Raw genomic sequence first — 24,434 nt, forward strand, 5'->3', positions numbered from 1 at the left:
TCCTGGTATGAAGACCAGAGATGCTAAATTGCGGCAAAGGCTCCAGGCCAGCTCCGTGGTTAAAGCTACAGTAACCGGATTCGGATTTGTTTTGACTCCCCCGCTCCCCGGCTGCCAAAATCTTTAATCTCGCAGGATGATGTGGGTTACTAAAACTCTGTCCAATAAACAAGCTACTTCCATGTGACTTCTGTTCACAAGCCCTGGTTTGTAACTTAGGCAGTGTGAACCTAAACGTGAGACGCAAAATGTTATACTGTTAAAACTAAGGAAAATATTCCCATCTGTTAACCCCACCTGCCCTAGATGCAGTAACCCAGTTTCGTTAGGCCACATGTTCTGGTCCTGTCCCTCTCTAGTCAATTTCTGGTCCTCCGTATTCGACTGCCTTTCAGTTCTATGTAATACACCTCTTGAACCCAACCCACTCACCACCATCTTTGGAGTAACACCAGTGGGAACTCATGCCACAAATGCACAAAAGAAAGCAATAGCATTTAGTAGCCTCATAGCACGCAGATTAATTCTCATGAATTGGAAATCCAACAAACACCCCCCCCTTCATGAGATGGATAGGAGGTGTTGTCCTTGCTCTAGCTTGAGAAAATAAGACATACATTGAGCGGGTCCAATGACAAGTTTACTAAAGTATGGTCCCCATTTATTGAATATGTAAAGGAAATGACCCTCTTGTATACCATGCCACCTGACTGATGTTTCTCCTAATTAGCCTATTGCTACTATAACTAATGTCTACTATACATTGGACCTTTTTTTTTTATTTAGGTATTATCATAATTTATTAATTTATTCCTTTACTTCTTCTTCTCTCCCCTAAATGTTTGCTAATCTGCCTAATTTCATTGTTCCTTCCTTTTGAGTGCGCTCTTGGTCCCAGGGGAGGTAGGGAGGGATAAAGGGTGGGTACTATGCAGGGTTATGTTCGTGCGAGTTCAGTATGTTTGTTCATATGTGTATATGTTTATATAAATGTAAAACTCTTTAAATAAAGTTATGAAAAAAAAAACGAAGGAAAATATCAAGATATGATATTTTAGCTATATCACCGTGCCTTACTTGTAATTGTACCTCTTCACTAGCGTCAGAATGATATGTGGGGCAGATACTGAGCTTTTATTAAAGTTAGATCTGGTCCAGTCCACCTCTGATATGATGGACATGATTTAGTTTGATTGATGACATATTTATTGTTGAGGTGATCAATACAACACTGGTTGTCTAACCTTAGCCGCCACTACATCCCTTTGTATAATAATAATAATAATAATGAATTTTATTTATATAGCACACTTTAAAATACAATGAAATCCCAAGGTGCTTCACAGAAAGAGTAAAACAATCATAGTTCAACATTAAAACTGGTCAATTTACAAAAAAAAAACAAAAAAAAATCATGCGATTATAGGCATAAACCAAAATAAGGGTTAAAATAAGATGAGTAAAATTAGAGATAAAAATTTGTATGTTCCTGTTTTCCAGGTCGGGGTGACCTGATTGGCTCTGATTGTCTGACCCAGGAGGAGGTGATTAAGACCAACGCTTGTGTCAAGGCCCTGACCTACTGTGACCTGCAGTACATCAGCCTCAAAGGCCTCCGTGAGGTCCTCTGCCTCTACCCCGACTATGCCCAGAAGTTCATCACCGAGATCCAGCACGATCTGACATACAATCTTCGGGAAGGACACAACACAGAGGTAGGATCATAGCTGATATGGTATGTCTTTGGACTTGCTAAACCCAAGTGCAGTGGTTCTCAACGTGGGGTCCGGGGACCACCAGGGGTCCTTGAGGGGGTTCCAGGGGGTCTCCAGCAAATTGATGAATTGTTAAACTTCACCATTATTTCATTTACAAGAGGTTAACACAATTAGAGAATGTAGAAGAACTATTTTGATCATAGTTTCAGTTATCTCTCTACTAGTTATCTCTCTACCTACAATACAGATAGTCATGGAATTCTGGACAAAATCGTATCTAACAATAAAAATATTCTCAGATTTGGGTCAGAGAGAAAATATCTCATAATTGGGGGTCTGTGGCTCTAATTTGGACAATAGGGGTCCTTGATATGAAAAAGGTTGAGAATCACTGCCACTTTACTTGACTGCTTTTTGAACTTCTTAAAGTCTCTTTTGCATTTTTTGCTGGGTTGTAAAGCACTTTACAATATGATTTATCATTAGATATTTAGATGAATAGGTCAGTTAAACTCATGTTGTCATGCTGCATTCACAAAATGGAATTCCTGTTTAAAGTAGTTTAAAAACAGGCACCAAAACTTCAAATATTCTGGGTAGAACCATGAGAAAAGTAGTTTTAAGATTAGTTTTAGATGTGCCATGCCCCCAACATTTTATGCAATGGTGGAGTGATGGCTTTGCCCTTGAAACGGATTAGCCATCTGGCTACGACTGAGGAAAAGGCCACAGCTTCTGCCTGAATTGCAGCCAATAAAGACATAAGCTAAATATGGAAGATTGAGATGCCACGGAATTACTGGTAGATTTCAGTTCTAAATACAATGCACATGAATAAGCAGCATAGACCTACTGTATGTCCAAGGCATTACACACTACTGACATCATGGATGCAAGAAACGCTGCATTTTCCATACTGAGTGACTACCAGTCCTAGCTGACACTGAGCTGATCCGGCCCCCCATATGGAAAGATCCATGTGGGAAGATCCACCATCTGAAGGCTCACCATCAGCCTCTGGACATGGCTTAGGCTACTGAACATTCAAAACCTTTAATTTTGACTATTTTCATGCCAAAAACATTCATGCCAGAAAATCCAAGTATTCAGTCTTTTCCCCAGAATTGTGTTCTTGTCCAGGTGGGAAACCCAAGACGATACTCATAATAAGACAGAAGACGAAGACGAAAAATCCGATCAATGTCGCGTTACAATCAATTCCAGTTAACATGTATTAAGTAATCTATGATCTTTATTGGCCTCTATTGGTGACCAGTAGGAATTGCAACAATATCGACAGAACTTATCTAATCCTACACAACTGAGCTACAACGGTTTGTAAAAAACAATAATGTCAAATTTTCACAAAAGAGAGGCGTAACCTAGCTAATTAGAGCAGAGATCCAACAGAAACGTCTAGTGAAGACGTAACCACTGGTGGAAGAAGTACTCTGATCCTTTACTTAAGTAAAGGTACCAATACAGCAATGTAAAAATACTCCATTACAAGTAAAAGTCCTGCATGAAAAATCCTACTTAAGTAAAAGTAAATAAGTATTAGCAGCAAAATGTAGTTAAAGTATTAAAGTAAAAGTAGTGGTTTGGTCCCTCTGACTGATATTTTATTATATATGACATCATTAGATTATTAATACTGAAGCATCAGTGTGGAAGCAGCATGTTACTGTTGTAGCTGCTGGAGGTGGAGTTAGTTTGAACTACTTTATATACAGTTAGCTAGTTTAGTCCAGTGGTTCCCAACCTAGGGGTCGGGCCCCTCCAAAGGGTCACCAGATCAATCTGAGGGGTCGTGAGATGATTAATGGGAGAGGAAAGAAGAAAAAACAAAGTTCTGATACATAAATCTGTTTTCGGTTTTTGGACTTTTTCTCTAATCTTTGATATTTGCTGAAATATTGGATCATTTGAACATCTATTGAAATGAAACCATGTGAGGTTTGGAGGGAAAAAATCACTATTTGGTGGAGCTGTTAACAACTCATAGACATCTGAAATGTGACCCGACTACACACTGCTTTTTGTAAGACGTCAAAAGCCAGAAAGGTTGGAAACCACTGGTTTCATCTTTAACAATGTGTTGTATTTTAAAAGCTTGTTATATTATCCATTGTGTCAAATCTCCATCTGAAAAGTAACTAAAGCTGTCAAATAAATGTAGTGGAGTAGAAAGTACAATATTTCCCTCTGAAATGTAGTGGAGTGGAAGTATAAAGTAGCATCAAATGGAAATACTCAAGTAAAGTACAAGTATCTCAAAATTGTACTTAAGTACAGTACTTGAGGAAATGTACTTAGTTACTTTCCACCACTGGATGTAACATATCACCATGCTGAATACTGGAATAATAATATTGCTTTGGCATTTGCTTTTTTAGCTTGAGATTGAGACTGTCTAGTCAGTCTGGCAACATGCTGAACCCTGCCTGATTTTGACTGACAACCTCCCCGACTGGCTGTAATTGCCCAACTTAGACCAGTTGTTGTTACACCAACAGCTTAGCCCTCTCAAATGAACACAATTTTTCCGACTGCCTTGTCAACAAAAACAACATCTGGAGCCATTAAATATCAGGTCAACAATTCTGTCAGGTGTAGCTTATAGACGCTCTGCAAGCAGAGACGCATGAAAAGACACACGCACACACGCGTGTGCATACACACAAACACACACACAGCAGAGGAACATAGGTATGGCTCTTCTGTGTGGGGAAAAAGGATGTAATTCATTCATGCATTGAAGCATAAAGACAGAGCTTTATTATTTTAGCGCAGGTGCTGCATCAAGCCTCACTAGTCATGTTTCCATCCAATTGTCAAGCATTAGAGTTAGGTGTGTTTCCATCAGCTGGATTATAGGCTTCCTGAACGTAGAAGTAATCAAAAATATCCACCAGAAAAATAGAAAGAGTCTTTCAATAATTGATTGTATTGTATTGATAGTATTGGGCAAGCTGTTATTGTTCTTTAGTACACTGGTTCTCAACGTGGGGTCCGGGGATCACCAGGGGTCCTTGAGGGGGTTCCAGGGGGTCCACAGCAAATGGATGAATTGTTAAACTTCAGGATTATTTCATTCATACAAGAATTAACACAATTAGAGAATGTAGAAGAATCACTGTTTTGATCATAGTTTCTCTGTTATCTCTCTACCTACAACACAGATAGTCATGGGATTCTGGACAAAATCAACAATAAAATATTCTCAGATTTGGGTCTGAGAGACAAAATCTCTTCAGATGGGGGTCTGTGGCTCTAATGTGGACTAAATTAGGGTCCTTGAAATGAAAAAGGTTGAGAATCACTGCTTTAGTGTCAGCTAATGTTGGTTATAATTCATACTTTCAGCTGAAGACCAAAACAAAGAAATGCACTTAGTGATATTCCAGTGTACATATCCAATCCACCTGATTGCATGTCTTTGGACTGTGACAGAAAGGACCATGGCCAGGAATAAAAAAGACCTTCTTACTGTGAGGTGACAGTGCTAACCACTGAGCTGCCGTGCTGCACTTGATATATCATAATTCATATAATATATCATATACTTGGTGACAAAAGAAACAGCAAAGAAACCTTTGTGGCCAGTTCTGCAACTTCCCCATCCGTGCCACAGTCTTCGCATCGTATTTGACTACAACTGTGCAGTTGAAATTGAACACATTTATTCATCTACTCACTTACACATGCACACATGCACAAATGTACGCGCACACACACACACTTTCTTTCTCTCACACTGTTCACTCTAGGGTTCGACTGATATGCTTCTCTGAACGGTGGAGCAATATTTTTTGGAATGATTTGTTTATTATGATTATGCACGCCTGGAACCATTCAGCACCATTCAGTGCACTGTGCTTTCCCAAACAGAGAGAAAAAGACAGAGAGAAAAAGACAGAGAGAAAATGAGAGAGAGAGAGAGAGAGAGAGAGAGATAAAAAGAAAAAGAATGAGAGAGAGAGAGAAAAGAGAAAGATAGAGAAAAAGAGAAATAAGACTAAGAATAAGTCGTGACTTAAATTAAATTTCAGTAAGGGTTTTACCGATGCAGGTTTTTGAAGGACAATACTGATATTTTTGGACTGGAGCTACTGATAGCCGATGGGCTAATATTCAATATCTGTAAATGTAAACATTATATAATAATAGTAATAAGAATAATTTCAGGGAAAATGGTCAGGGAGGAACCTCCATCATATCAGAGGTGATATCTGATTTTTAATAGGAGGCCAATATCAGTGCCATATATTAGTCCAGTGATTCTCAACCTTTTTCATATCAAGGACCCTAATTTAGTCCACATTAGGGCCACAGACCCCCATTTGATGAGATTTTGTCTCTCTGACTCAAATCTGAGAATATTTTTATTGTCAGATATGATTTTGTCCAGAATTCCATGACTATCTGTATTGTAGGTAGAGAGATAACAGAGAAACTATGATCAAAAAAGCTATTCTCCTACATTCTCTAACTGTGTTAACTTCTTGTAAATGAAATGATGCTGAAGGTTAACAATTCATCATTTTGCTGGGGACCCCCTGGAACCCCCTAAAGGACCCCTGGTGGTCCCCGGACCCCACGTTGAGAACCACTGTATTAGTCTAAACCTAGTTGTATCTATTTTCATGCAAAAAAACAAAAAAAATCGACAAGAATTCAGGTTTCCCTCAGAATTTGATTCTTGTCAGAATGGGGTTTGAGTGATACATCGGTTTGTCAAATCTACCAGACTCTCCTTGGATGCCATTCCCAACCTAGACCATGACCACCCTCCTTGAAGTTGGATCCGTAATAGACTGAAGAAAAGGTAACGCACTTGAATGGTGGGAACACAGCGAGGAGTGCTTCACCTGGCTGTGAAGCCCCCCCCATTGAGGGGGTATTATCTGCAGTGGAAAACCAAGTGGTACTACCAAAAGCGAGTAGAGTCGAGTCGAGTCGAGTTGAGCCGGTACCATGCGGTGGAAAAGCGGCTTTAGACAGATGTCAGTGCATCTTTAATTTGCAATGTATATGTAAAATTAAATTAGCAAGTAGATAATTCTTAAAGTAACTTATGTATCCCAGAGTTTACCTACCATTGAATAGGTGGTAAAAAAAAACAGCTGCAAACAGCTGTCTAGGTTTCAGTGGAGAGTTTTAGTGTCCCATGATGGTCTAGATGCTGTTTCAGATGCTTTTCCACCCTGACAAGAATACATATTGTCATATTCCTGGGGAAACACTGAATACTTGGATTTTTTGTTGGCATGAAAATTGTCAGATTTAAAGGAATAGTTCACCCAAAAATGAAAATTCTGTCATCATCTACTCCCCCTCATGCCAGTTGAAACACAGGTGAAGTTTGTCCATATAACACACAGGGAGGCTGCAGCACAACTCCATAGCAGCCTTCTCCAAAACAACTGAAGTCAGTGGGGACCAGTACTTCAGAGTTCCAAAAAGACCTACAGTATATTTACACCATCATTTAGTGCAAATCTTAACTACAGCTGATTGATTTGCAACAAATAATGGTGTATAGGTCTTTCTATTCACAGTGTGATTGTTTGGCTGTTTTTGTTGTGGAACTCTAAAGAACAGGTCCCCATTGACTTCAGTTGTTTTGGAGAAGGCTGCTACCAAGTTGTGCTGGCAGCCTCCCTGTGTGTTATATGGACTAACAGATTTCACCTGTGTTTCATTTGGCATGAGGGTGAGTAGATGATGACATAATTTTCAATTTTGGGTGAACTATTGGCTATTGGCTATTTGCACCTTCAACAAAAATGTTGGCCTTCAAAAACCGCAAATTTAGATAAAATTAATTACATGAAATCAAAATTTTAATCAAAGCACAATATCAGCACCATAGACACTTGTGTAATGCACACACACAAAACTCTAGGTTATTGTCCACACACACACACACACACACACACACAGCAGCAGTGCATTCTCCACCAAGCGTGGCGTGGGACTAAAAATAGTGCTGTCAGTTGGGGGTGGGGTGGGGGTGGGGGGGTCGTCCCTGGGCTGGATAAATATAGACCAACAACCAGATGGAGACAAGACGAGCAGAAAACATCAGCAGGATGAAAGGAAGCTGAGGGTTTGGGGCGGTTTGGGGGTTGTGTGTGTGTGTGTGTGTGTGTGTGTGTGTGTGTGTGTGTGGAGGGGGGGGGGGGGGGGGGGGTGCTGTGGAAGATCCTCAGTAATATTTGCATTCACGTGCCGACACACACACTCACACACACCCATAACATGCAGTAGATATTCGCACATGTAGCATCTCTCACCCTCATACATACACACACACATATTCGCCCCTGCAACGTCTGCCATAGAGAATGCATCACACACACACACACACACACACACACACACACACACAAATGCTTTATTTATGTCCACATAAATTACATATTACAATATTATACAATATTATACACACACATAACATAACATATTCTGCTATTCACATATGCATCATCTCTCATAACCATCACACACATACATACCCACACACACAAATAGGAAGCACACAAACACACGTAGCATATTGGCACATGCAGCATCTCTCATATGCATAACACACACACACACACACACTGTAGCACAAACACGTAATATAACATAGCATATTTGAACATGCAGCATCTCCCATATGCATCACACACACACATACACACTCTCTCACACAGCAAATGATGCCCTTTTAACGGCACGCTGCACATTAAGGGTGGCACGTGTATGCCTGCTTACACACACACTCACTCAAACACACACACACACACACACACACACTGGAAGTCATAGCAGTCCCTTCTCAGTTCAGTTCCCTCTAGGCGAGCCTCTGCTAAAATTAAACCTCTGTGATCTAAAAATACCACGCAGCCACGTGAACGAAAAAAAAAAAACTGTATGGGGAGGACAACAAATACATGGTAGAGGAGGGGAAGGGTGGTGGTGGCTGTGGGAAAAGAGGAAAAGAAAGATGGAGAAAAAAAGAGAAGGGGAGAACACACACACACACACACACACACACTCCACAGGGTTACAAGTATCAGCGACAAGAAAGAATTAAAAATAGTAAATAAAAGAAATGAAATGGGAAAAGATAAAAAAAAACAATATTAAATGGGTAAAGGGAAACAATATGCTCAATGCAGTACCTGCGTAATTTTATTTTGAATGGACAATCATTCACTGTACAGATATGACTTACAGGAGTTTATGACATAAGGAGTCATAAAAAACTAGAAAGAGCGCCCATATTTTACAGATTTTATGTTTTAGCCTGAGGTAAGAGCTTTGGAATGATTGAGTTCGGCTGACTCTTACTGGTGAATGGTGTTTTGAACGGGAATGGTGTTTTTCAGCGCTAGTGTAAAAGTGAATGGGTATCAGTTCCATTGCAGCTGTTGTGAATGGCAAGTCACAGGCAGTGATGTTTTCAGTGGCTCAGCAGCCCCCCCTTCTGGTGAAACAGAGAAATGACACCACAAAATCAGGTTGATTTTATTTACAATTTAAATTTTTAACTGTTTTTCCTGCCCCCTCAGTCAATTCAGTGACTTTATTGTTGTGACTGTTTATCAGAAGCAGGCTTCTGATGTAATGTTTTTGGGACAGTCCCATTTCTGTCTTCTCTGTGTCTCTCTCTCTCTTGTTTTCTGTCTATTTCTCCATTTGGGAGAGTGCAGCATAGTGAATGAATAAACCCAGCCTGGGGCCGGATTCACGAATGTGTTCTCAAGATAGATCTTAAGAAATGACATAAGAGCCTTCTTAAGAACTTCCTAAAATTTCCTCTTAAGTGCAATTCCTCAATATTTTCTTAGTAACAGTCTCATTTCTTACGAATTTCTTTAATTTTCCTGCTTAAGAACTTAACTCAAAATTAATTCTGGTTAATAAAATTTAGGCTTACTACCACTGAAGCTAGGAGTTGAGGCTAGGAGGCAGTGCTTCCATCTACAAAACAATTGGGGAAAAACCTATTTAGGGCAGCTAGAGCAAAGATTTAAACATTGGTTGCTGTTGGTAACTGTAAAATTTGCTAGCTTATTTTCAATAAACATGAGACAGAGGCCTACCTGGCCCTACACCAAATAAAGCTTTACAATAAATGTTCATCTTAATGTTAGGTGTAGGGGAACCTATGAAGACTTTGAACTATAACTTATAACTTAACTATAACTCTATTCTTATTTACTGAACATTAAAGTTTCTGCCATGTTTTTTCTCTCCTCAGACAGACTGGGAAAGCAATGGAGGAATCGTGAAGAAGCTTCCCTCCATCAAGGAGGACGAGGAGGGGTCAGGGTCCGAGGGAGAACACTCCCCCCTCCCCAAGATGCCTTCCCTGGGCAGGCTGGGCCGAGGCCTGACCTCCCCGCTGCGCTCCCCTCTGCGCTCTCCCCTGCTGCCCCCCAGACCTTTCCGACCCCTCAGTGACCACACCCGGCCCACCACCCTGCAGATCCCCGTCGTCAGCTTCAACTGCCCACCCCATGACCTCAGCCCTCGGTAGGAACCGTTCACTGGCTGGACACTTGGCAGTAGCTTTGGCTAGAGGAAGTTTTTTGGGGAGCGATAGCCAGCAACAAATCCAAAATTATTTTTAATTGGAAAGTAAGAAAGGAAATGCTAGCACAAAGCATCCCTTGTGACTTTACGTTATTCATAAACACAAACTAGGGGCCCATTGGCGGCCCCAAGTGGCAGTGCGACATAATTGACAGAATTTTTTGAAAGTTTGAAAGACTTCATTACCCAGAAATCCTGTAAGGTGACCTAAATGTCTCCTGCCACATTCATGTAATATTGGATACAAGCTGCCGACTGGGAAAAATGTTAATGTCAGCCCTCTATTGGTAATTAAAAGTAGGACGTGGGAATTTGTTAGGTTCCCAAATCCCACTTGGCACCACAAATTGTAGAAGTGTGTCAACACAAGTGGCAAATATGGCAGCAAAGCCAGCGATTTTGAGGGTCCAAGGCAATAAAAATCAAAATCAGTTATACTCACATTAATAAAAACAACTCATTGATTTTAAAGTAACTTGTTAACAACAACAATCAACATCTTGGATGTGGGCATTCCAATAAGAGAAACACGTGAATGCTTCCAAGTTGTAGCAATGAGATGCCATGTCATGCCATTATTCCACAACCTCCTATATAACATGAACACAACATTCTTCTTAGTGCATGGTGAGGGTGGAAGTGGTGAAACACTTCAGTCATCATTGGTCGACGATTAAACTCTGGGGGCGACGGCCAGTATTTCGGGGTTTCCGGTGTAGCCAACGGACATCCGGGCCAAGACTTCCTCTTCCGTGCACCGGTCATTGTTTACAGTCAAGAGTTGGAGTTGAGTACAATACACAAACATACTTTTTGTAGGTGTTTTAGGTCCAGATGACATTTCGGCTAATCTCTATAAACAGATATCTGCATAATGAGACGGACTGTAAACAATGACCGGTGCACGGAAGAGGAAGTCTTGGCCCGGATGTCTGTTGGCTACACCGGAAACCCCGAAATACTGGCCGTCGCCCCCAGAGTTTAATCATCAACAGGCCTTTCAAAGTGACCACAGCTCGCTCTACCTCACTGTTTGCTTGAGAATACCATGGATCGCTGGTTATGTAGGTGAACCCATACTCCCTGGCAAAGACTTTGAAGAGAGCACAAGCATATTGCGGGCTATATTGTTATATTGTCTGAAATGACTGCATTGGCTGAGGCTACTTGGAGATGGGCAACTTTGATGTACTGGAAAAAGTAGCCAACCAATATAATGTAAGGTTTCCTACAGTAGATGAGCAGATCAGTTCTCTCTGGGTGTTTTCAACAGAGGTTTTCAACTTTCTGGCTGATATGGACAGACAGTACTGGTGACCAGCCTGACTGATGAGCTCTGGCTCTGCACTTGACTATTCCTGGCCTTGATGTAGAATGTCAAGGATTTCTTGTCTCAAAGAGCCCGGAATGACAATCCTTTCTCCTCTGAGGAGAAGGTTCCCAGCCATGGCAAAATTTTCTCTCTCAGTCCCGTATGGTCCTAATTGTGGTGGTAGGTGGGCTTTCTGTGGCCACTCTGTTGCCTTGCCTGCATCAGGATTGACCCCCTCAGCAGTGATGCTGCACCCCAGGGACACAGCCTTTCTCTTTGCAAACTCTAAACTCTCTCATACCCTTTTTCGACCAAGGCAGTTTGAGGGCCGGTCCGGAGCCGGTGCCTAATCTCGAACCAGTTCTTCACGTTTCGACAGCCAAAGAAGCGGCTCTCAGCCAGGAAAACTGGTTCCAACACTTTGCTGGTCTAGAATAAAGAACCGCTGACATGAGGGGCTCGGGGCGGGATTATCGTGACCAACCAAAACCAACAAGACCAAGAAGACCACCATTGTTAAAAAACCAGAGCTTCATGGACATGGACATGACATTTTGGTTGTTGTGCTTGAAGTTGGCCCTAGTGTTGCTGGGAAAGTGGAGACGCATACAGATGTATACAGTGACGTAATGACGTGGCTCTCTAGCCAGCTTTAGCCCGTGGAAAAGCAACCCGGTTCTTAGAAGGTTTGCAAGTTGAACCAACTGTGAACCGGCACCAGCACCAGCCCAGCACCAGCACTAGGTTCCAGCTGGTGGAAAGGGTATAAGGGTATAAGGGGTATAAGTCCCCTGAGGACCTGGTGCAGCCTGGTATCATGTTCATCCAGGTCTTTGCCGTACACCAGGATATCATCAGCACACACAGCACTCCCTTACAGCCCTCCTGCATGGACATGGTCTGGGGCTTTAGAGATTCTAAAAGGCAGCCTGTTGAAGCAGTAGTGACCAAATGGGGTTATGAAGCTGGTCAAGAGGGCACTGTCTTATGTTAGAGGGGTCTGCCAAAATCTTGGGTGGATTCGGTGTCCAGTTTGGTGAAGACCTTCGCACCTGAGAGCCTGGCTAGTGTGTGGTCCACTGCTGGAAGGATGTCTCTCTGTCTGTTCATCCTGCAATAGAATGGGGACCTTATGTGTAGTGGACAGGCATATGGAACACCCCCTGGCCCCAGCTCAATCCTATATGGCTCCATCCATCAGCTCTTTTTGTTGGTGCTATTTTGTCAGTTCCACATCTTCCACATTTTGACTTTGTGAACTGCGCTTTTGTCCCTTTGAGCATCTTCGAGCATCATCGTCTTTGCTTTGCACGTATAGTATCAATGTTCTTTGCGATCTGCTCCTCTCGACAGCTGCCTTGGTTGTATGCTTTTATCTTTTGATCTGTCATACTCTGGCTATAGCCTTAGGAAATGTGCGCTCAGGATCTAATTGCATTTACTCTGACATGGTTGCATCTCATATGCCAACTACAATCCTGTCTCTGATTAGTTCTTGTCTCAGATCTCCAAATTCACAGTGCTCTATAAGATTATGGACAGCAGTGATAAATGCTTCTCCTTGCTCTTTGTTCCACCGATCGAAGCGTGCACGCTTAAAGGTTATGTTGCGTTTGCTCACACAGTGTTGCTCAAAAGCCTTCTTCATATGATTTATTTTCATCACAATCTAAGGGTAAAACATTCGGAATGTTTCAGCTTCATCTTCTAGTATGTGCGCATGTGACTTGATATTCTTGTATTTGTTTATCCAAGCTTGATGCTGATCTGAAACGCTCAAGACGCTTTATCAACTTTGGCCATTCACTTGCATGGCTAAAATCAAACTTGATTCATGGGGTCAGCTACAGACCGCTAGCTAGTACAGTTGCCCCCGGCTCATATGGCTCATTTGTCTTTTCTTTTTTTTGTTCTCTTACTATTAGTCCACTTTTTTGTTTTTACTTTGATTTATCTTAAGTCAAAAATTACTGTTTTCCTTACTAAACTTGATCCGGGCTCACATTCTCATTTTATGGTTGGCCATTCATTTTTTTCCTCTCTGCTGTTTTCTCTCTACTGAGGAACCGTAATAATGAGACATGTAGCGAGGACACGATTCACATGTTTTACTGAGGAACTGTAATAAAGTACAACATAACATATCTGGGTAAATGTCCCCCAATTCGATTTATTGAACCATAACCCTTTACAGAACAGAGTGCTTCAGGTTTCCCAGTATAACCACAGGTGCTCTTTGAGGCCAGGAATTGTACCGGAAAGTAAGCAAAGCAATATTGTGACCACAAATATGTTCTTGTGGCATACAAAATCCAAGTCCAGACACACATGTGGGTTTGAAAGTTTAAAAGAAGTGGAGAAGGCTAAGACATTAAAAAACACATGCATGTATCAGCCTGAGTCTAATAACACAACTAATAATCAAAAGATCATTAAGAGTGCCTTCGTCATCATCTTTTGATTATTAGTTTGTCCCTAGGCCTCTGACTAAAATGTAGAATACCACAAAATAGGAGCGATATTGTTTGATGTACTTGATGCTAGAATGAATGAATGTGTAATATTTCTGTTGCTTTGACAGTTAAACCATGTCTAGTTTGTGTTTATGAATAATGTAAAGTCACAAGGGATACGAGGGATGTTGTACGTTCTTTCAGACAAGGAAAATCCATTTACGCCTACCTAGATGTCTAACGATCCTGCGTTAATGCCAAACCACAACACTGTGCTATACAACTTTGCTGTGGTTTGCCTTCATCTATGTATGTAGGTTTTACCTATGCATTTTTTTTGGGGATAGTCTACTGTCACCTTGTGGAATTTCTTTCTTTCTTAATTACTGACTTACATTGACTGACTGACTGACTGACTCACTCACTCACTCTCACTCACTCACTCACTCACTGAGTCACTCTTCTGTCGCTCTATCCTCAGATTTGTGGATGGGATTGAGGCAGAAAGCCGAAGTGGTTCAACCCAGAAGTTTGATTTTAGTCCCAGTGCAACTCAAAGTTTTCTACCCAGCCCTAGTTCAGGTAAGACACACACACAGACACACACACGCACGCACACACACACACATCTAACATACACAAATCTGTGACACATCCCTGAATAGCACTGAAAGATTTCTGGTCTGTAGTAGATTTCGATGGGGTTCTGAAGGGTGATACTGATATTTTTGGGCTGAAGATTAAACAATAGCTAATTTATGATATTTTGTGCAGATATTCAATATCTTTAAATGGTGCCATTTTCTTGCCAAAATATTCCAAAACTATTGCAAGTATTCAGTGTTTCCCCAAGAATTTTATTCTTGTCAGGTTCGAAAAGCCTCTGAAACAGCATTTAGACCATTGGACACTAAAACTACTACTACTAATAATAATAATAATAATAAATGAATAAATAGTAAAAACATCTTCATGGATATGTGTGGACAATCCAATCAAAATTATCTCATTAGAATCAATTTAAGGGCTTCCCGTAGAGTACTGATCAATTCTACAATAAAAATGTAATCAAACTACATCATATCTATCATATTAGACTGGGCCATTTTTAATAAAAGGCGAATATCAAACCTTATATATCAGTCTAACCCTTAGACTGATAAGGGTGTAGAGTGGTAAAAACACATATTTAAATGGAACCTGGTGTATGCTATTCCTTTTTACCTTTAACTACCAGCTATTGAAGTCCTCATTCGCTCAGCTTGTGTGCATGTGCGTGTGTGTGTGTGTGTGTGTGTGTGTGTGTGTGTGTGTGTGTGTGTGCCTGTGTGTGTGTATCTGTCTGTCCACAGGGGCCCATGAGGAGGCTGAGACCATGCAGGCTATAGCTAAGCTAAAATATGAGGTAAGGTCGGTAATACATTGCATTGATGAGGAAAACCATAATATAGTTATGAATGTCACAACAAATTCAGTGAATTATTAGATTACTAACGATGCAACATGTTGACTTTTTCATTAACATATCGCTGTGAAACTAACTGTAATGTCTCATTCTAATGCCAGAAAAAAAACATTACAGAACTGCTTCTTGCTTTCATTTGGTCCAATTTGAGTTTTTTTTTCTGTGACTGATTATACATTACTGAGTAATGATGATATATACCAGCAGGAAGAAGCTCACAGGGACTACAAAGCAGATAAATCACATGGGTTCCTTGGTTCCAGAACAATTCTGGTAACACTTCACTTGAAGTGGAGCTCATAAGGCATTATTAAAGCATGAAAAGTTCATTATTAAAACATTGTGAGTGCATGATAATTATAATAATCATTTCATACTATAAAAAACAATATGCAAAAAATAGGGGGTTCAATACTGTATGGGGCCACTCTATAGCTAATGACATTATACTAAATTGAGTGTAATTTTCTGATGTTTGTCTCGTGATAATATTGTAAGTAAAGATTATTTTTGCTTCTAATGGGCCTCTAATCTGCTGTCCCAAGTGTTACAGAATTTTCCATAGGCTAGGTTGGGTTTTGTGTGGTTTCACACACACACACACACACACACACACACACACACACACACAAACACACACACACACACACACACACACACACACCATTGTACCATTTATATCACCTGGTCATTGCTTGGACCAGTCAAATGTTTGGAACCACATAAAACCCAACCTTGGGTGAATGGATGTCTGCCACAAATTAATGGTCAAAATTCTTTCAGTGCCAGTGCCACATGATTTCTAGGTGCTTTGGCTTTCAGCTGATTGTATTTCTAAACTGGTGACTTTGCTGTCAGTATTGAATACACATGATTCATTTCTGTGGTGTTTTTGACTGGGAAATTATCATTTCATCACTGATACATCTGATTGATTTTGTGGGTAACACTTTACAATAAGGGTCACTAAGTTAAGGGTTAGTTAATGCTAAATAAGCATTAACTAACCCTTCATGTTAACTTTGTTAACATGAACACCATTAGTAAATTAGACATTAGTTAACTGTTAATTAAGGGTTAGTTAATGCTTATTAAGCATTAACTAGCCCGTATTAAGCATTAACTAACCCTTAACTTAGTGACCCTTATTATAAAGTGTTACCATTTTGTGTTATAATGTCAGCTTGTTAGCTAGCTAACCATAGTATCTGGTCAGCTAACCATCGCTGTCTTGTTAACATCTTATTAGCAAATAGCTAAACTTACTTGGGTAGTAGCTACTTGCTAGTTGTTGGATGATAACATTAACACTAGTTGCTTTGCTAAGTTAACTTGCTCACTAGTTAGCTACCTAACATAGCCAGAAACTGTCCAGGTTAAATTAACTCACTCTAACTTAGCAGACTGTAAGTGGAGTAGAGGCTAGGACTAAAGACACATTAACCTAAATTGGGAAACAAATCTACCTTATCCGACCATTCACTTTTACTTACAACATTATCAAGTGGATCTACACTTGCACCGTAACTACCGTATTTCCTCTAATAGTGGCCGGTAGTCAATTATAAGCCAGGTCTCCGATAATGGCCGGGGCCGTGGTCGACACAAACAAATAAAGGCCGGCCCCAAATACAGGTCGGGAAAAAAACAAAGGAAAAAACAACGGTGGATACCGGTAAACTCCTGGTGCCTGTTATATAACTGTAGTTTGTAGTAATGTACAAGTGCCACAAGATGGCAGTATGCCACAAGATGGCTCAGCTGGCGGAAGTCTCTGGAGCATGCTGTCGTTGATTACCGTAATTATCGGTATTGCATTGCAGTAACAAAAAATAGGCTACCTAACGTACCCCGACAGAAGCAGATCAGAAAACAAGGAGGCTTCGTACTAAAATATGAGCAAATATACTTATCAAACAGAGGGAATTAGAAATAAAGGCCTGTCTCTAATATAAGCCTGCTTTTAATAAAGGCCTGGTACCCTGGTTGAGGTTAATAAAGGCCCGGGCTAATATTAGAGGAAACACGGTATCTGTTTTCAGGTATCTCTCTTTTTTCTAGCCTGGTTGTTATATATTAACAATTGTTATATAATAACTCTCCAATGGGCCTCCAAGATGCCGGCAGTCGTGGCTGCCAAGAGATTTGTGGTGCAAGTGGATTCATTTTAATCTCTCGTCTTCTTTTCATTCCTCTATCTATCTATCCATCCTCATTCCTCCCTTTTCAGATGAACGTCCTTTCCCATCAGGTAACCACTGTCAGTCAGGAACTGCAGGAAATGACACGTCTTCTCAAACCTCTCCTCCATAACCCTCCCACACTGCTGATACCCAGTGCTGTGACTCCTCCCCCCAGTGTGTGTTCAGATAGCTGCTCCCCGGCCCCGCCCCTTCCTGCCCAAATTGCCCCTCTGGACTGTTCAGAAGACAAAGATCTCCTATCCAGCCTGGTACCCGAATCATTCTTTTCTCAGCCTAGTATGACCAAGGTGTTAGAGACTAGCCCAAACCAAGGAGAGTTTGATCCACTGCAGAGTTCACCCTCTTTACCCTCCCAAACCATCACCTCGCATCATCTTCCAACTCCCCATCAGAGCAGTGTCCTGTCCCCTGTCTCCCATTGCTCAGCTCCCCCGTCGCTCAACAGCTCTCCCCATGAACACATGGTGGTGCCACACCAGTACGCTTTCTCTTCATTCTCCTCCATCCCTGCTCTCTCTCCATTCTCTTCCTCCCACCACCTGTCAACCCTCACTCCCCTTTTGATAGACTTAACAGTGCCCGCCGTTGAGCCCCAAGCACAGCCCCACCTCCAGTCCCAGTCCCAGTCCCAACCCCATGACCAAGCCCAGCCTCACCTTCAGCTCCAGTCCCAGCTTCAGGCCCAGGCCCAGGCCCAGCCCCACCTCAAGCTCCAATCCCAGTCCCATTCCCAGTCGCAGCCCCAGATCCAACCACAGTCTGAGTCCCAGCTCAAGTCCCAGCCCCAGCCCCATTCCCAGTCCCAGTCCCAGCCCCAGCTCCACCCACAGTCTGAGTCCCAGCCCCATTCCCAGTCCCAGCTCCACCCACAGTCTGAGTCCCAGCTCAAGTCTCAGTCCCATTCCCAGCCTCAGCTCTACTCACAGTCTGAGTCCCAGCTCAAGTCCCAGTCCCATTCCCAGTCCCAACCCCAGCTCCACCCACAGTCTGAGTCCCAGCTCACGTCCCAGTCCCAGCCCCATTCCCAGTCCCAGGCCCATCTCCAACCTCAGCCTGAGTCCCACCTCAAGTCCCAGTTCCAGCCCCATTCCCTGTCCCAGCCCCATCTCCAACCACAGTCTGAGTCCCAGCTCAAGTCCCAGTCCCAGCCCCATTCCCTGTCCCAGCCCCAGCTTGACCTCCAGTCCCAGCTCCAGCCCCAGTCCCTCCTCCAAGCCCCTAGCATGGCATCCAGCCCCCAGGACCCTCTCTTGAACATGCAGAAAGTGGAGTGGGGGGAGCACACTGCCCAACTCAGCTTCATCGACGAAGAAGGGCCCTCGGTTTAAAAAGAGAAGAATGCCCTGACACTGGCAAAAGACTGGCAGAATGGACAGGCATGCCATACACACCTTACTGCATGACAAACATTTGCCCAAAGGAGGGCATGTGGGTTACGATGTAAATACATTGAATTTAATCTCTTGCTAAACTATGATCATGAGCACTGGTTATGAATAATGATATATCTGACAATAAAGAGTTTGTTTTACAGTTTCACCTCAGGTGTTTTGATTTTACTTGTCTGATTATATTTCACTAAACCTTTCCACATCAAGTTTTTGTGAAATTGTCGTGAAATTATCCCATTGGTCAACTTACCTTACAATTGATGAGAACATAGTCATCAAAATCATCCATGTGTCACCTGGTAGATCATTGGCTCCAGTGCTCCATGCTAACACTTTACAATACAGTGATAGTAGGCTCCATGCTAACCATTTTAGCATACTATGTTGAGTGATAGTAGGGGTCTAGTATTATCCAAAGTAAGAAGACTGACCTTTTAGTAATAACTCTTATTAGTTTTTCCCACGGCGCAGCCAAGGGCATCACGAGCCAAATTCAGGTCAGGCAGTCAGTCAGTCAGTCATTCAGTCAGTCAGGTAACAGTGAGATGATGCACTTCGTCAGATGGCCTCTAGAGGGCGTTTTTGACTGTGACATGCAGTGTTTCCCATACAGAGGCACAAAATCAAAAGTTGGTCAGTGTTATAGAAATGGATCTAAATCGATCTCTAATGCACCTGATGTCGCATCACATCACGTTTGTCATTTGGAGATGTACAGACCTTCGCTGCCCTACAAACTTTAACGGTAGGTGATGTCATCTTGTGGTATTTAAGTAACGTTAGTGGAATTAGGTAATATAATCGCAGTGCTTCAGTGCATAGAATTGAACACACGCGTCGTGGGTCTGTGCAGGATGTGTGCTTGTTAATATATGGCCTGCAGATTCATGAATTTAAAAAAAAATGTTTTTAACTCAGTAGGCCTGTATCCTATGTAGCCAGGTTTATTTTTGGAACTATTATAGGTGAGCAACCACATAATCATCTACTACACAGTGATTTGTAGCTATACACAGTCTCACATCACCCACCACTTTCACTTCCTTTTTAAAAAGGGAAAGTATAAAGTCATCCCTACTAGATCAAAACAGTATGTCATATCATTTAGGATTACTTACTATTTAGCTTTAGAGCTGCTACAAGTTCTCATTTGCTCACTTTTGAGATGTACTATCACTCAACATAGTGTATGCGAAAGTGTTAGCATGGAGCACTGGAGCCAAAGATCTAAAATAAAAATCATTCATGATTTTGGTGTCTGTGTTCTCATCACTTAACGGTTAAACCGACTAGACAGTCATGCACATATTGCCAGACACACAACACACATGCACACAGTGATGACACAACCCTGTAGTTGCTTGCCAGCCAGGTTTTATTGTATCTGTATTTGTGGCTGTCTTGGTCTCACAGGTGCCCATCGCAAGCTGACGATGGTCAGCGGCAAATGAGGTGACGAGGTGGGAGAAAAGGAAGGATGGATAGACAGATAGATAGATCAATTGAAAATGTGAAAGAAGGGGAGGCGGCTACTCAGTTAGCCTTCTAAAGGACTGCACGGTGGGGCAGACGGCACCCCAGTCCACCGGCTTGCGGTACTCGCCTTTCTCCAGCAAGTACTGGCGGCCCTTGTAGTTGGGGTGCTCGTAGAAGACCCACCAGCCTCCCAAGACCTTGCAGGAGTGGACCTCCCTCCAGTGGAATTTCTCCAGCACTGAGGGGCAGTCCTCGATCGCCTCAAACACCTGACCGGCAAAGTCCCCTTTACCATAGAGCTGGATCTTACAAGGGTCTTCACTGGCCTGGAGGAGGATGGAGAAGGATGGGACATAGAAAGGAATAGGGAGGAGGATAAGGGTTTGGAGTGAAGATTGGACGGGTAGTTGAATGAGCAACGTTGTGGTACGAAGAAGGATGGGGAGAGAAAAAGGTTGGTGGTTAGATAGAGATTGGCTAGAGAGAGGAGAAATAACAGCAATGAGGGTTGGGTGGGGATTGAATGCAGAGGTGACAGAGAAATAGTGGGTGGAAGGCAGAAAGGAACAGCACAAGATGGGGAGTACGATTCAACCGATATGGGTTTTTGAAGGCTGATACTGACACTGATATTTTGGGATTGAAGCTGACAATATTTTGTGCCAATATTCAGTATCTTTAAATTCAATATCTTTATCTGATCATTTTCATGCCAAACATTTTTTTTTAAATCAAGTATTCCTGTGGGCCATTCAAGTGGGGCAGGTTTCATTGCAGGTTTTCCAGACTGACACCCCTGAAACTATTAAAAAGGAGGAACCTCCATCATATCAGAGATGTATAACATCAATCTTGGAACCCATCGTCTATCGGTCTGATGACGATTAGACTCTGGGGGCGACGGCCAATATTTTGGGGTTTCCGGTGTAGCCTCCTCCGTGCACTGGTCATTGTTTACAGTCCGATTATCAACTTGAGACGCGAGAATGGAGTTGGAGTTGAGAGAGTCAAACGTTTCTCCACACAACACACAAACATCGATACTTTTTGTAGGTGTTTTAGGTCCAGACGACATTTCGGCTAATCTCTATAAACAGATATCTGCATATGAGACGTCATCTCTCCATTCTCTCCATTCTCGCGTCTCAAGTTGCTAATCAGACTGTAAACAATGACTGGTGCACGGAAGAGGAAGTCTTGGCCCGGAAACCCCGAAAAATAGGCCGTCGCCCCCAGAGTCTAATCGTCGTCAGACCGATAGACGATGGGTTCCGAGATTGGTATAACATTGACTGGCGAGTATTCTATTTCAAGTAAAAGACCAATATCAGCTCAGTATATCGGCAAACCACTGTATCGGTCTAACCCTATACAAATCCCTTGAATGTAATCCAAATGTTAAAAGGCTTACAAAGTGAAGCATCTTGCAAGAGCTGACTCTGTCGTTGAGGCCCATCCAGCGCTGGTAGTCAGGGTACTCGCCCCTGTTCAGGACGTACTGGTAGCCCATGTAGTTTGGTCTCTCATAGACCACCCAGGTCCCGCCCTCCACGCGGATAGAGTTACAGCGACTCAGGTAGGAGTGGAAGTCGGTGCAGTCGCTGTCACACTCATACCTGCGACCCTGGTAGTTCTTATCCTCATAGAAGATGATCTGGGAGAGGGAATGTGAGTGATACGCTGATGTTTAAATTACATTACATTGATATTTAGTTTTATTCAAGTGACATGTGGGTTACTTTACAGATTCACAAGACACCCAGTTGTATACATACTTCTAAACAAACTCAAGTATTGTACACACAAAGTTTACTTTTTTTAAGAATTTACAAAAAAAAGTGCCATCTTTTCTGAAACATATCTCAAGTCTTTCATTATCATCATCATTACCATTATTACAATGATTATAATCATTATATTATTATTAGAAAGAAAAAAAATAAATAAATAAAATTGGCAACATTTTCCGACTGTAAAGCACACTTAGTTCATATCATATACGTTTATACGAGCCCTTATTACACAGCTACTTACCAAAGACAGTCATCATATGACATGGAATATTGATTTAAACTGATTTTATAATAAGCTAAAGTAATTTACAACCTAGTAAAAAAACTAGTCCAGCAGGACTGTCTGCACTGTCTAAGGAGTAACGTCTTTTTGGCACAAGATGTTGCCGTTTAATATTAGTAGAAATCAGTAGAAATCAACTGACCCGGGGTATTATTTTTGTAGAATTCACCCAGTACACCCAGAGGGTTAACGCCCTCCCCGGCAGGGTTCCTTAACTCAGTTAAAGAGTTAAAAGCGATGCCCATTTTCAAAAATAAGTCCAATCCACTAACCCAGGGTTAAGAAAGTGTTATGCAGCATGTGACAAGTGCTTAGTGGACACTTTTATCCACAGTCTCTTACAATACCATGAGTGCGTACAATTTTAGCATGAGTGGCCCCAATAAACAAACCCTGAACCTGGTATTGTTATTGCCATGCTCTACCCATTGAGGTATATAATTGACCAGGGATTAATTTCCCCAAATGATCCTGACACCAGGGTTGTTTCTACTCTACTAGTTTACAACAGGACATAAATGAGATTGCCCTTTTGGGATCATTGATAAATGTCAATAATACTGACACCTGTATCATAATATGGTCATAATCTTTCATCTAACCTATACAAATGTTGAACATCACCAGCTGTGGCATTAAAATATTGGTCATGGTCCCTTTTGACAAATATAGTAGTGACTACCGTATTTCCTCTAATACTCCTTTATTTACCTCAACTGCATTTGTTCGTGTCGGCCACGGCCCCGGCCATTATCGGAGGCCCGGCTTTTAATTGACTACCAGCCACTAGGAAATACGGTATATTTGTATAGCATAGTTAGCATAGAGCCTACTATCACTCAACATTGCGTATGCTAAAGTGTTAGCATGCAGCCTACTATCACTCAGCATAGCGTATGCTAAAGTGTTAGCATGCAGCCTACTATCACTCAACATAGCGTATGCTAAAGTGTTAGCATGCCGCAACAGAGCCAACGATCTACCGGGGACACATGGATGATTTTGGAGTCTATATTCTCATCACTTAATGGCTACATTGACCAATCTAGCAAAAACATTATGTATTCCTCTTAGGCAGGTTGACGGTTTTACACGCTGCAACCCCTAAAGCTGTTCAGTAACAAAAGGAAGACACCTTCATCATATTGGAGGTGGACGACACTGACTAGGTGATATCCGGTTTTTAATTAAAGGCCAAAAGGCAAACTGCTGTACTGGTGTAACCATACAAGTACCTCAGTTATATTTTACTCAAGTCATACTACGACTATGACAAGATATTGTTCATATTCCTTACTCTAAACATCAGCTCAAGTGCAGTAACTGTAGTAAATGTAACTAGTTACATTCCAATTCTGAAGTACTTCTACTCACCCTGCCCATCTTGGGTGTAGCTGTGATCCGCCGAGTTGTCTTCCCTCGAATGTGTGCGTTGTGTGTGTTATGTACCTATGTATGTGTGTGTATGCGTGTGTGTGTGTGATCAGATCCTGCGGGCTCATCCCCTTTTATATCCACCAAGCCCTCTATCATTGAAACAATTGCTTTGTCATGAAAATGAGATCCAAAATTTGAGTCAGTGATTCCATCGCTTTTCACGTTTTCTAGAAAGGGGCTGTGGGATTACACTGCATAAAAGCTCCAGTCAACGGCCGCCTGTTCACTCTGTTAAGAGCAAACTATAAACACACACATGTACAAGAAACACACACATACTGCCGATGCACCAACTATAGATATATGCACA

General features: G+C 41.9%; 2 protein-coding genes across 2 annotated transcripts in view; one reads left to right on the forward strand and one right to left on the reverse strand.

The window, feature by feature from the left end:
- LOC139657511 (voltage-gated delayed rectifier potassium channel KCNH8-like) overlaps window positions 1-19,072 on the forward strand; it is a 77,142-nt gene extending 58,070 nt beyond the window's left edge. The window contains exons 11-15 of the mRNA XM_071535388.1: window positions 1,501-1,715; window positions 9,976-10,250; window positions 14,557-14,657; window positions 15,428-15,480; window positions 17,771-19,072. Coding sequence (XP_071391489.1) covers window positions 1,501-1,715; window positions 9,976-10,250; window positions 14,557-14,657; window positions 15,428-15,480; window positions 17,771-19,072 — 1,946 coding nt within the window. The remainder of the gene's footprint in view (window positions 1-1,500; window positions 1,716-9,975; window positions 10,251-14,556; window positions 14,658-15,427; window positions 15,481-17,770) is intronic.
- A 1,592-nt stretch (window positions 19,073-20,664) lies between these two features.
- Window positions 20,665-22,658, reverse strand: LOC139657512 (gamma-crystallin S-like). The gene is made up of 3 exons (XM_071535389.1): window positions 22,646-22,658; window positions 22,023-22,291; window positions 20,665-20,937 (listed from the first exon to the last, which is right to left on the reverse strand). Exons 1-3 carry the CDS (start codon window positions 22,656-22,658, stop codon window positions 20,665-20,667), a joined length of 555 nt encoding a protein of 184 aa, XP_071391490.1.
- Between the last annotated feature and the right edge of the window lie 1,776 nt (window positions 22,659-24,434).

The sequence above is a fragment of the Centroberyx affinis genome, unplaced genomic scaffold (assembly GCF_046629955.1).
Source record: "Centroberyx affinis isolate AG114_WGS23_722 - 3 ecotype Tasmania unplaced genomic scaffold, CSIRO-AGI_Caff_v1 ptg002696l_1, whole genome shotgun sequence".
NCBI classification, from domain to species: domain Eukaryota; kingdom Metazoa; phylum Chordata; class Actinopteri; order Beryciformes; family Berycidae; genus Centroberyx; species Centroberyx affinis.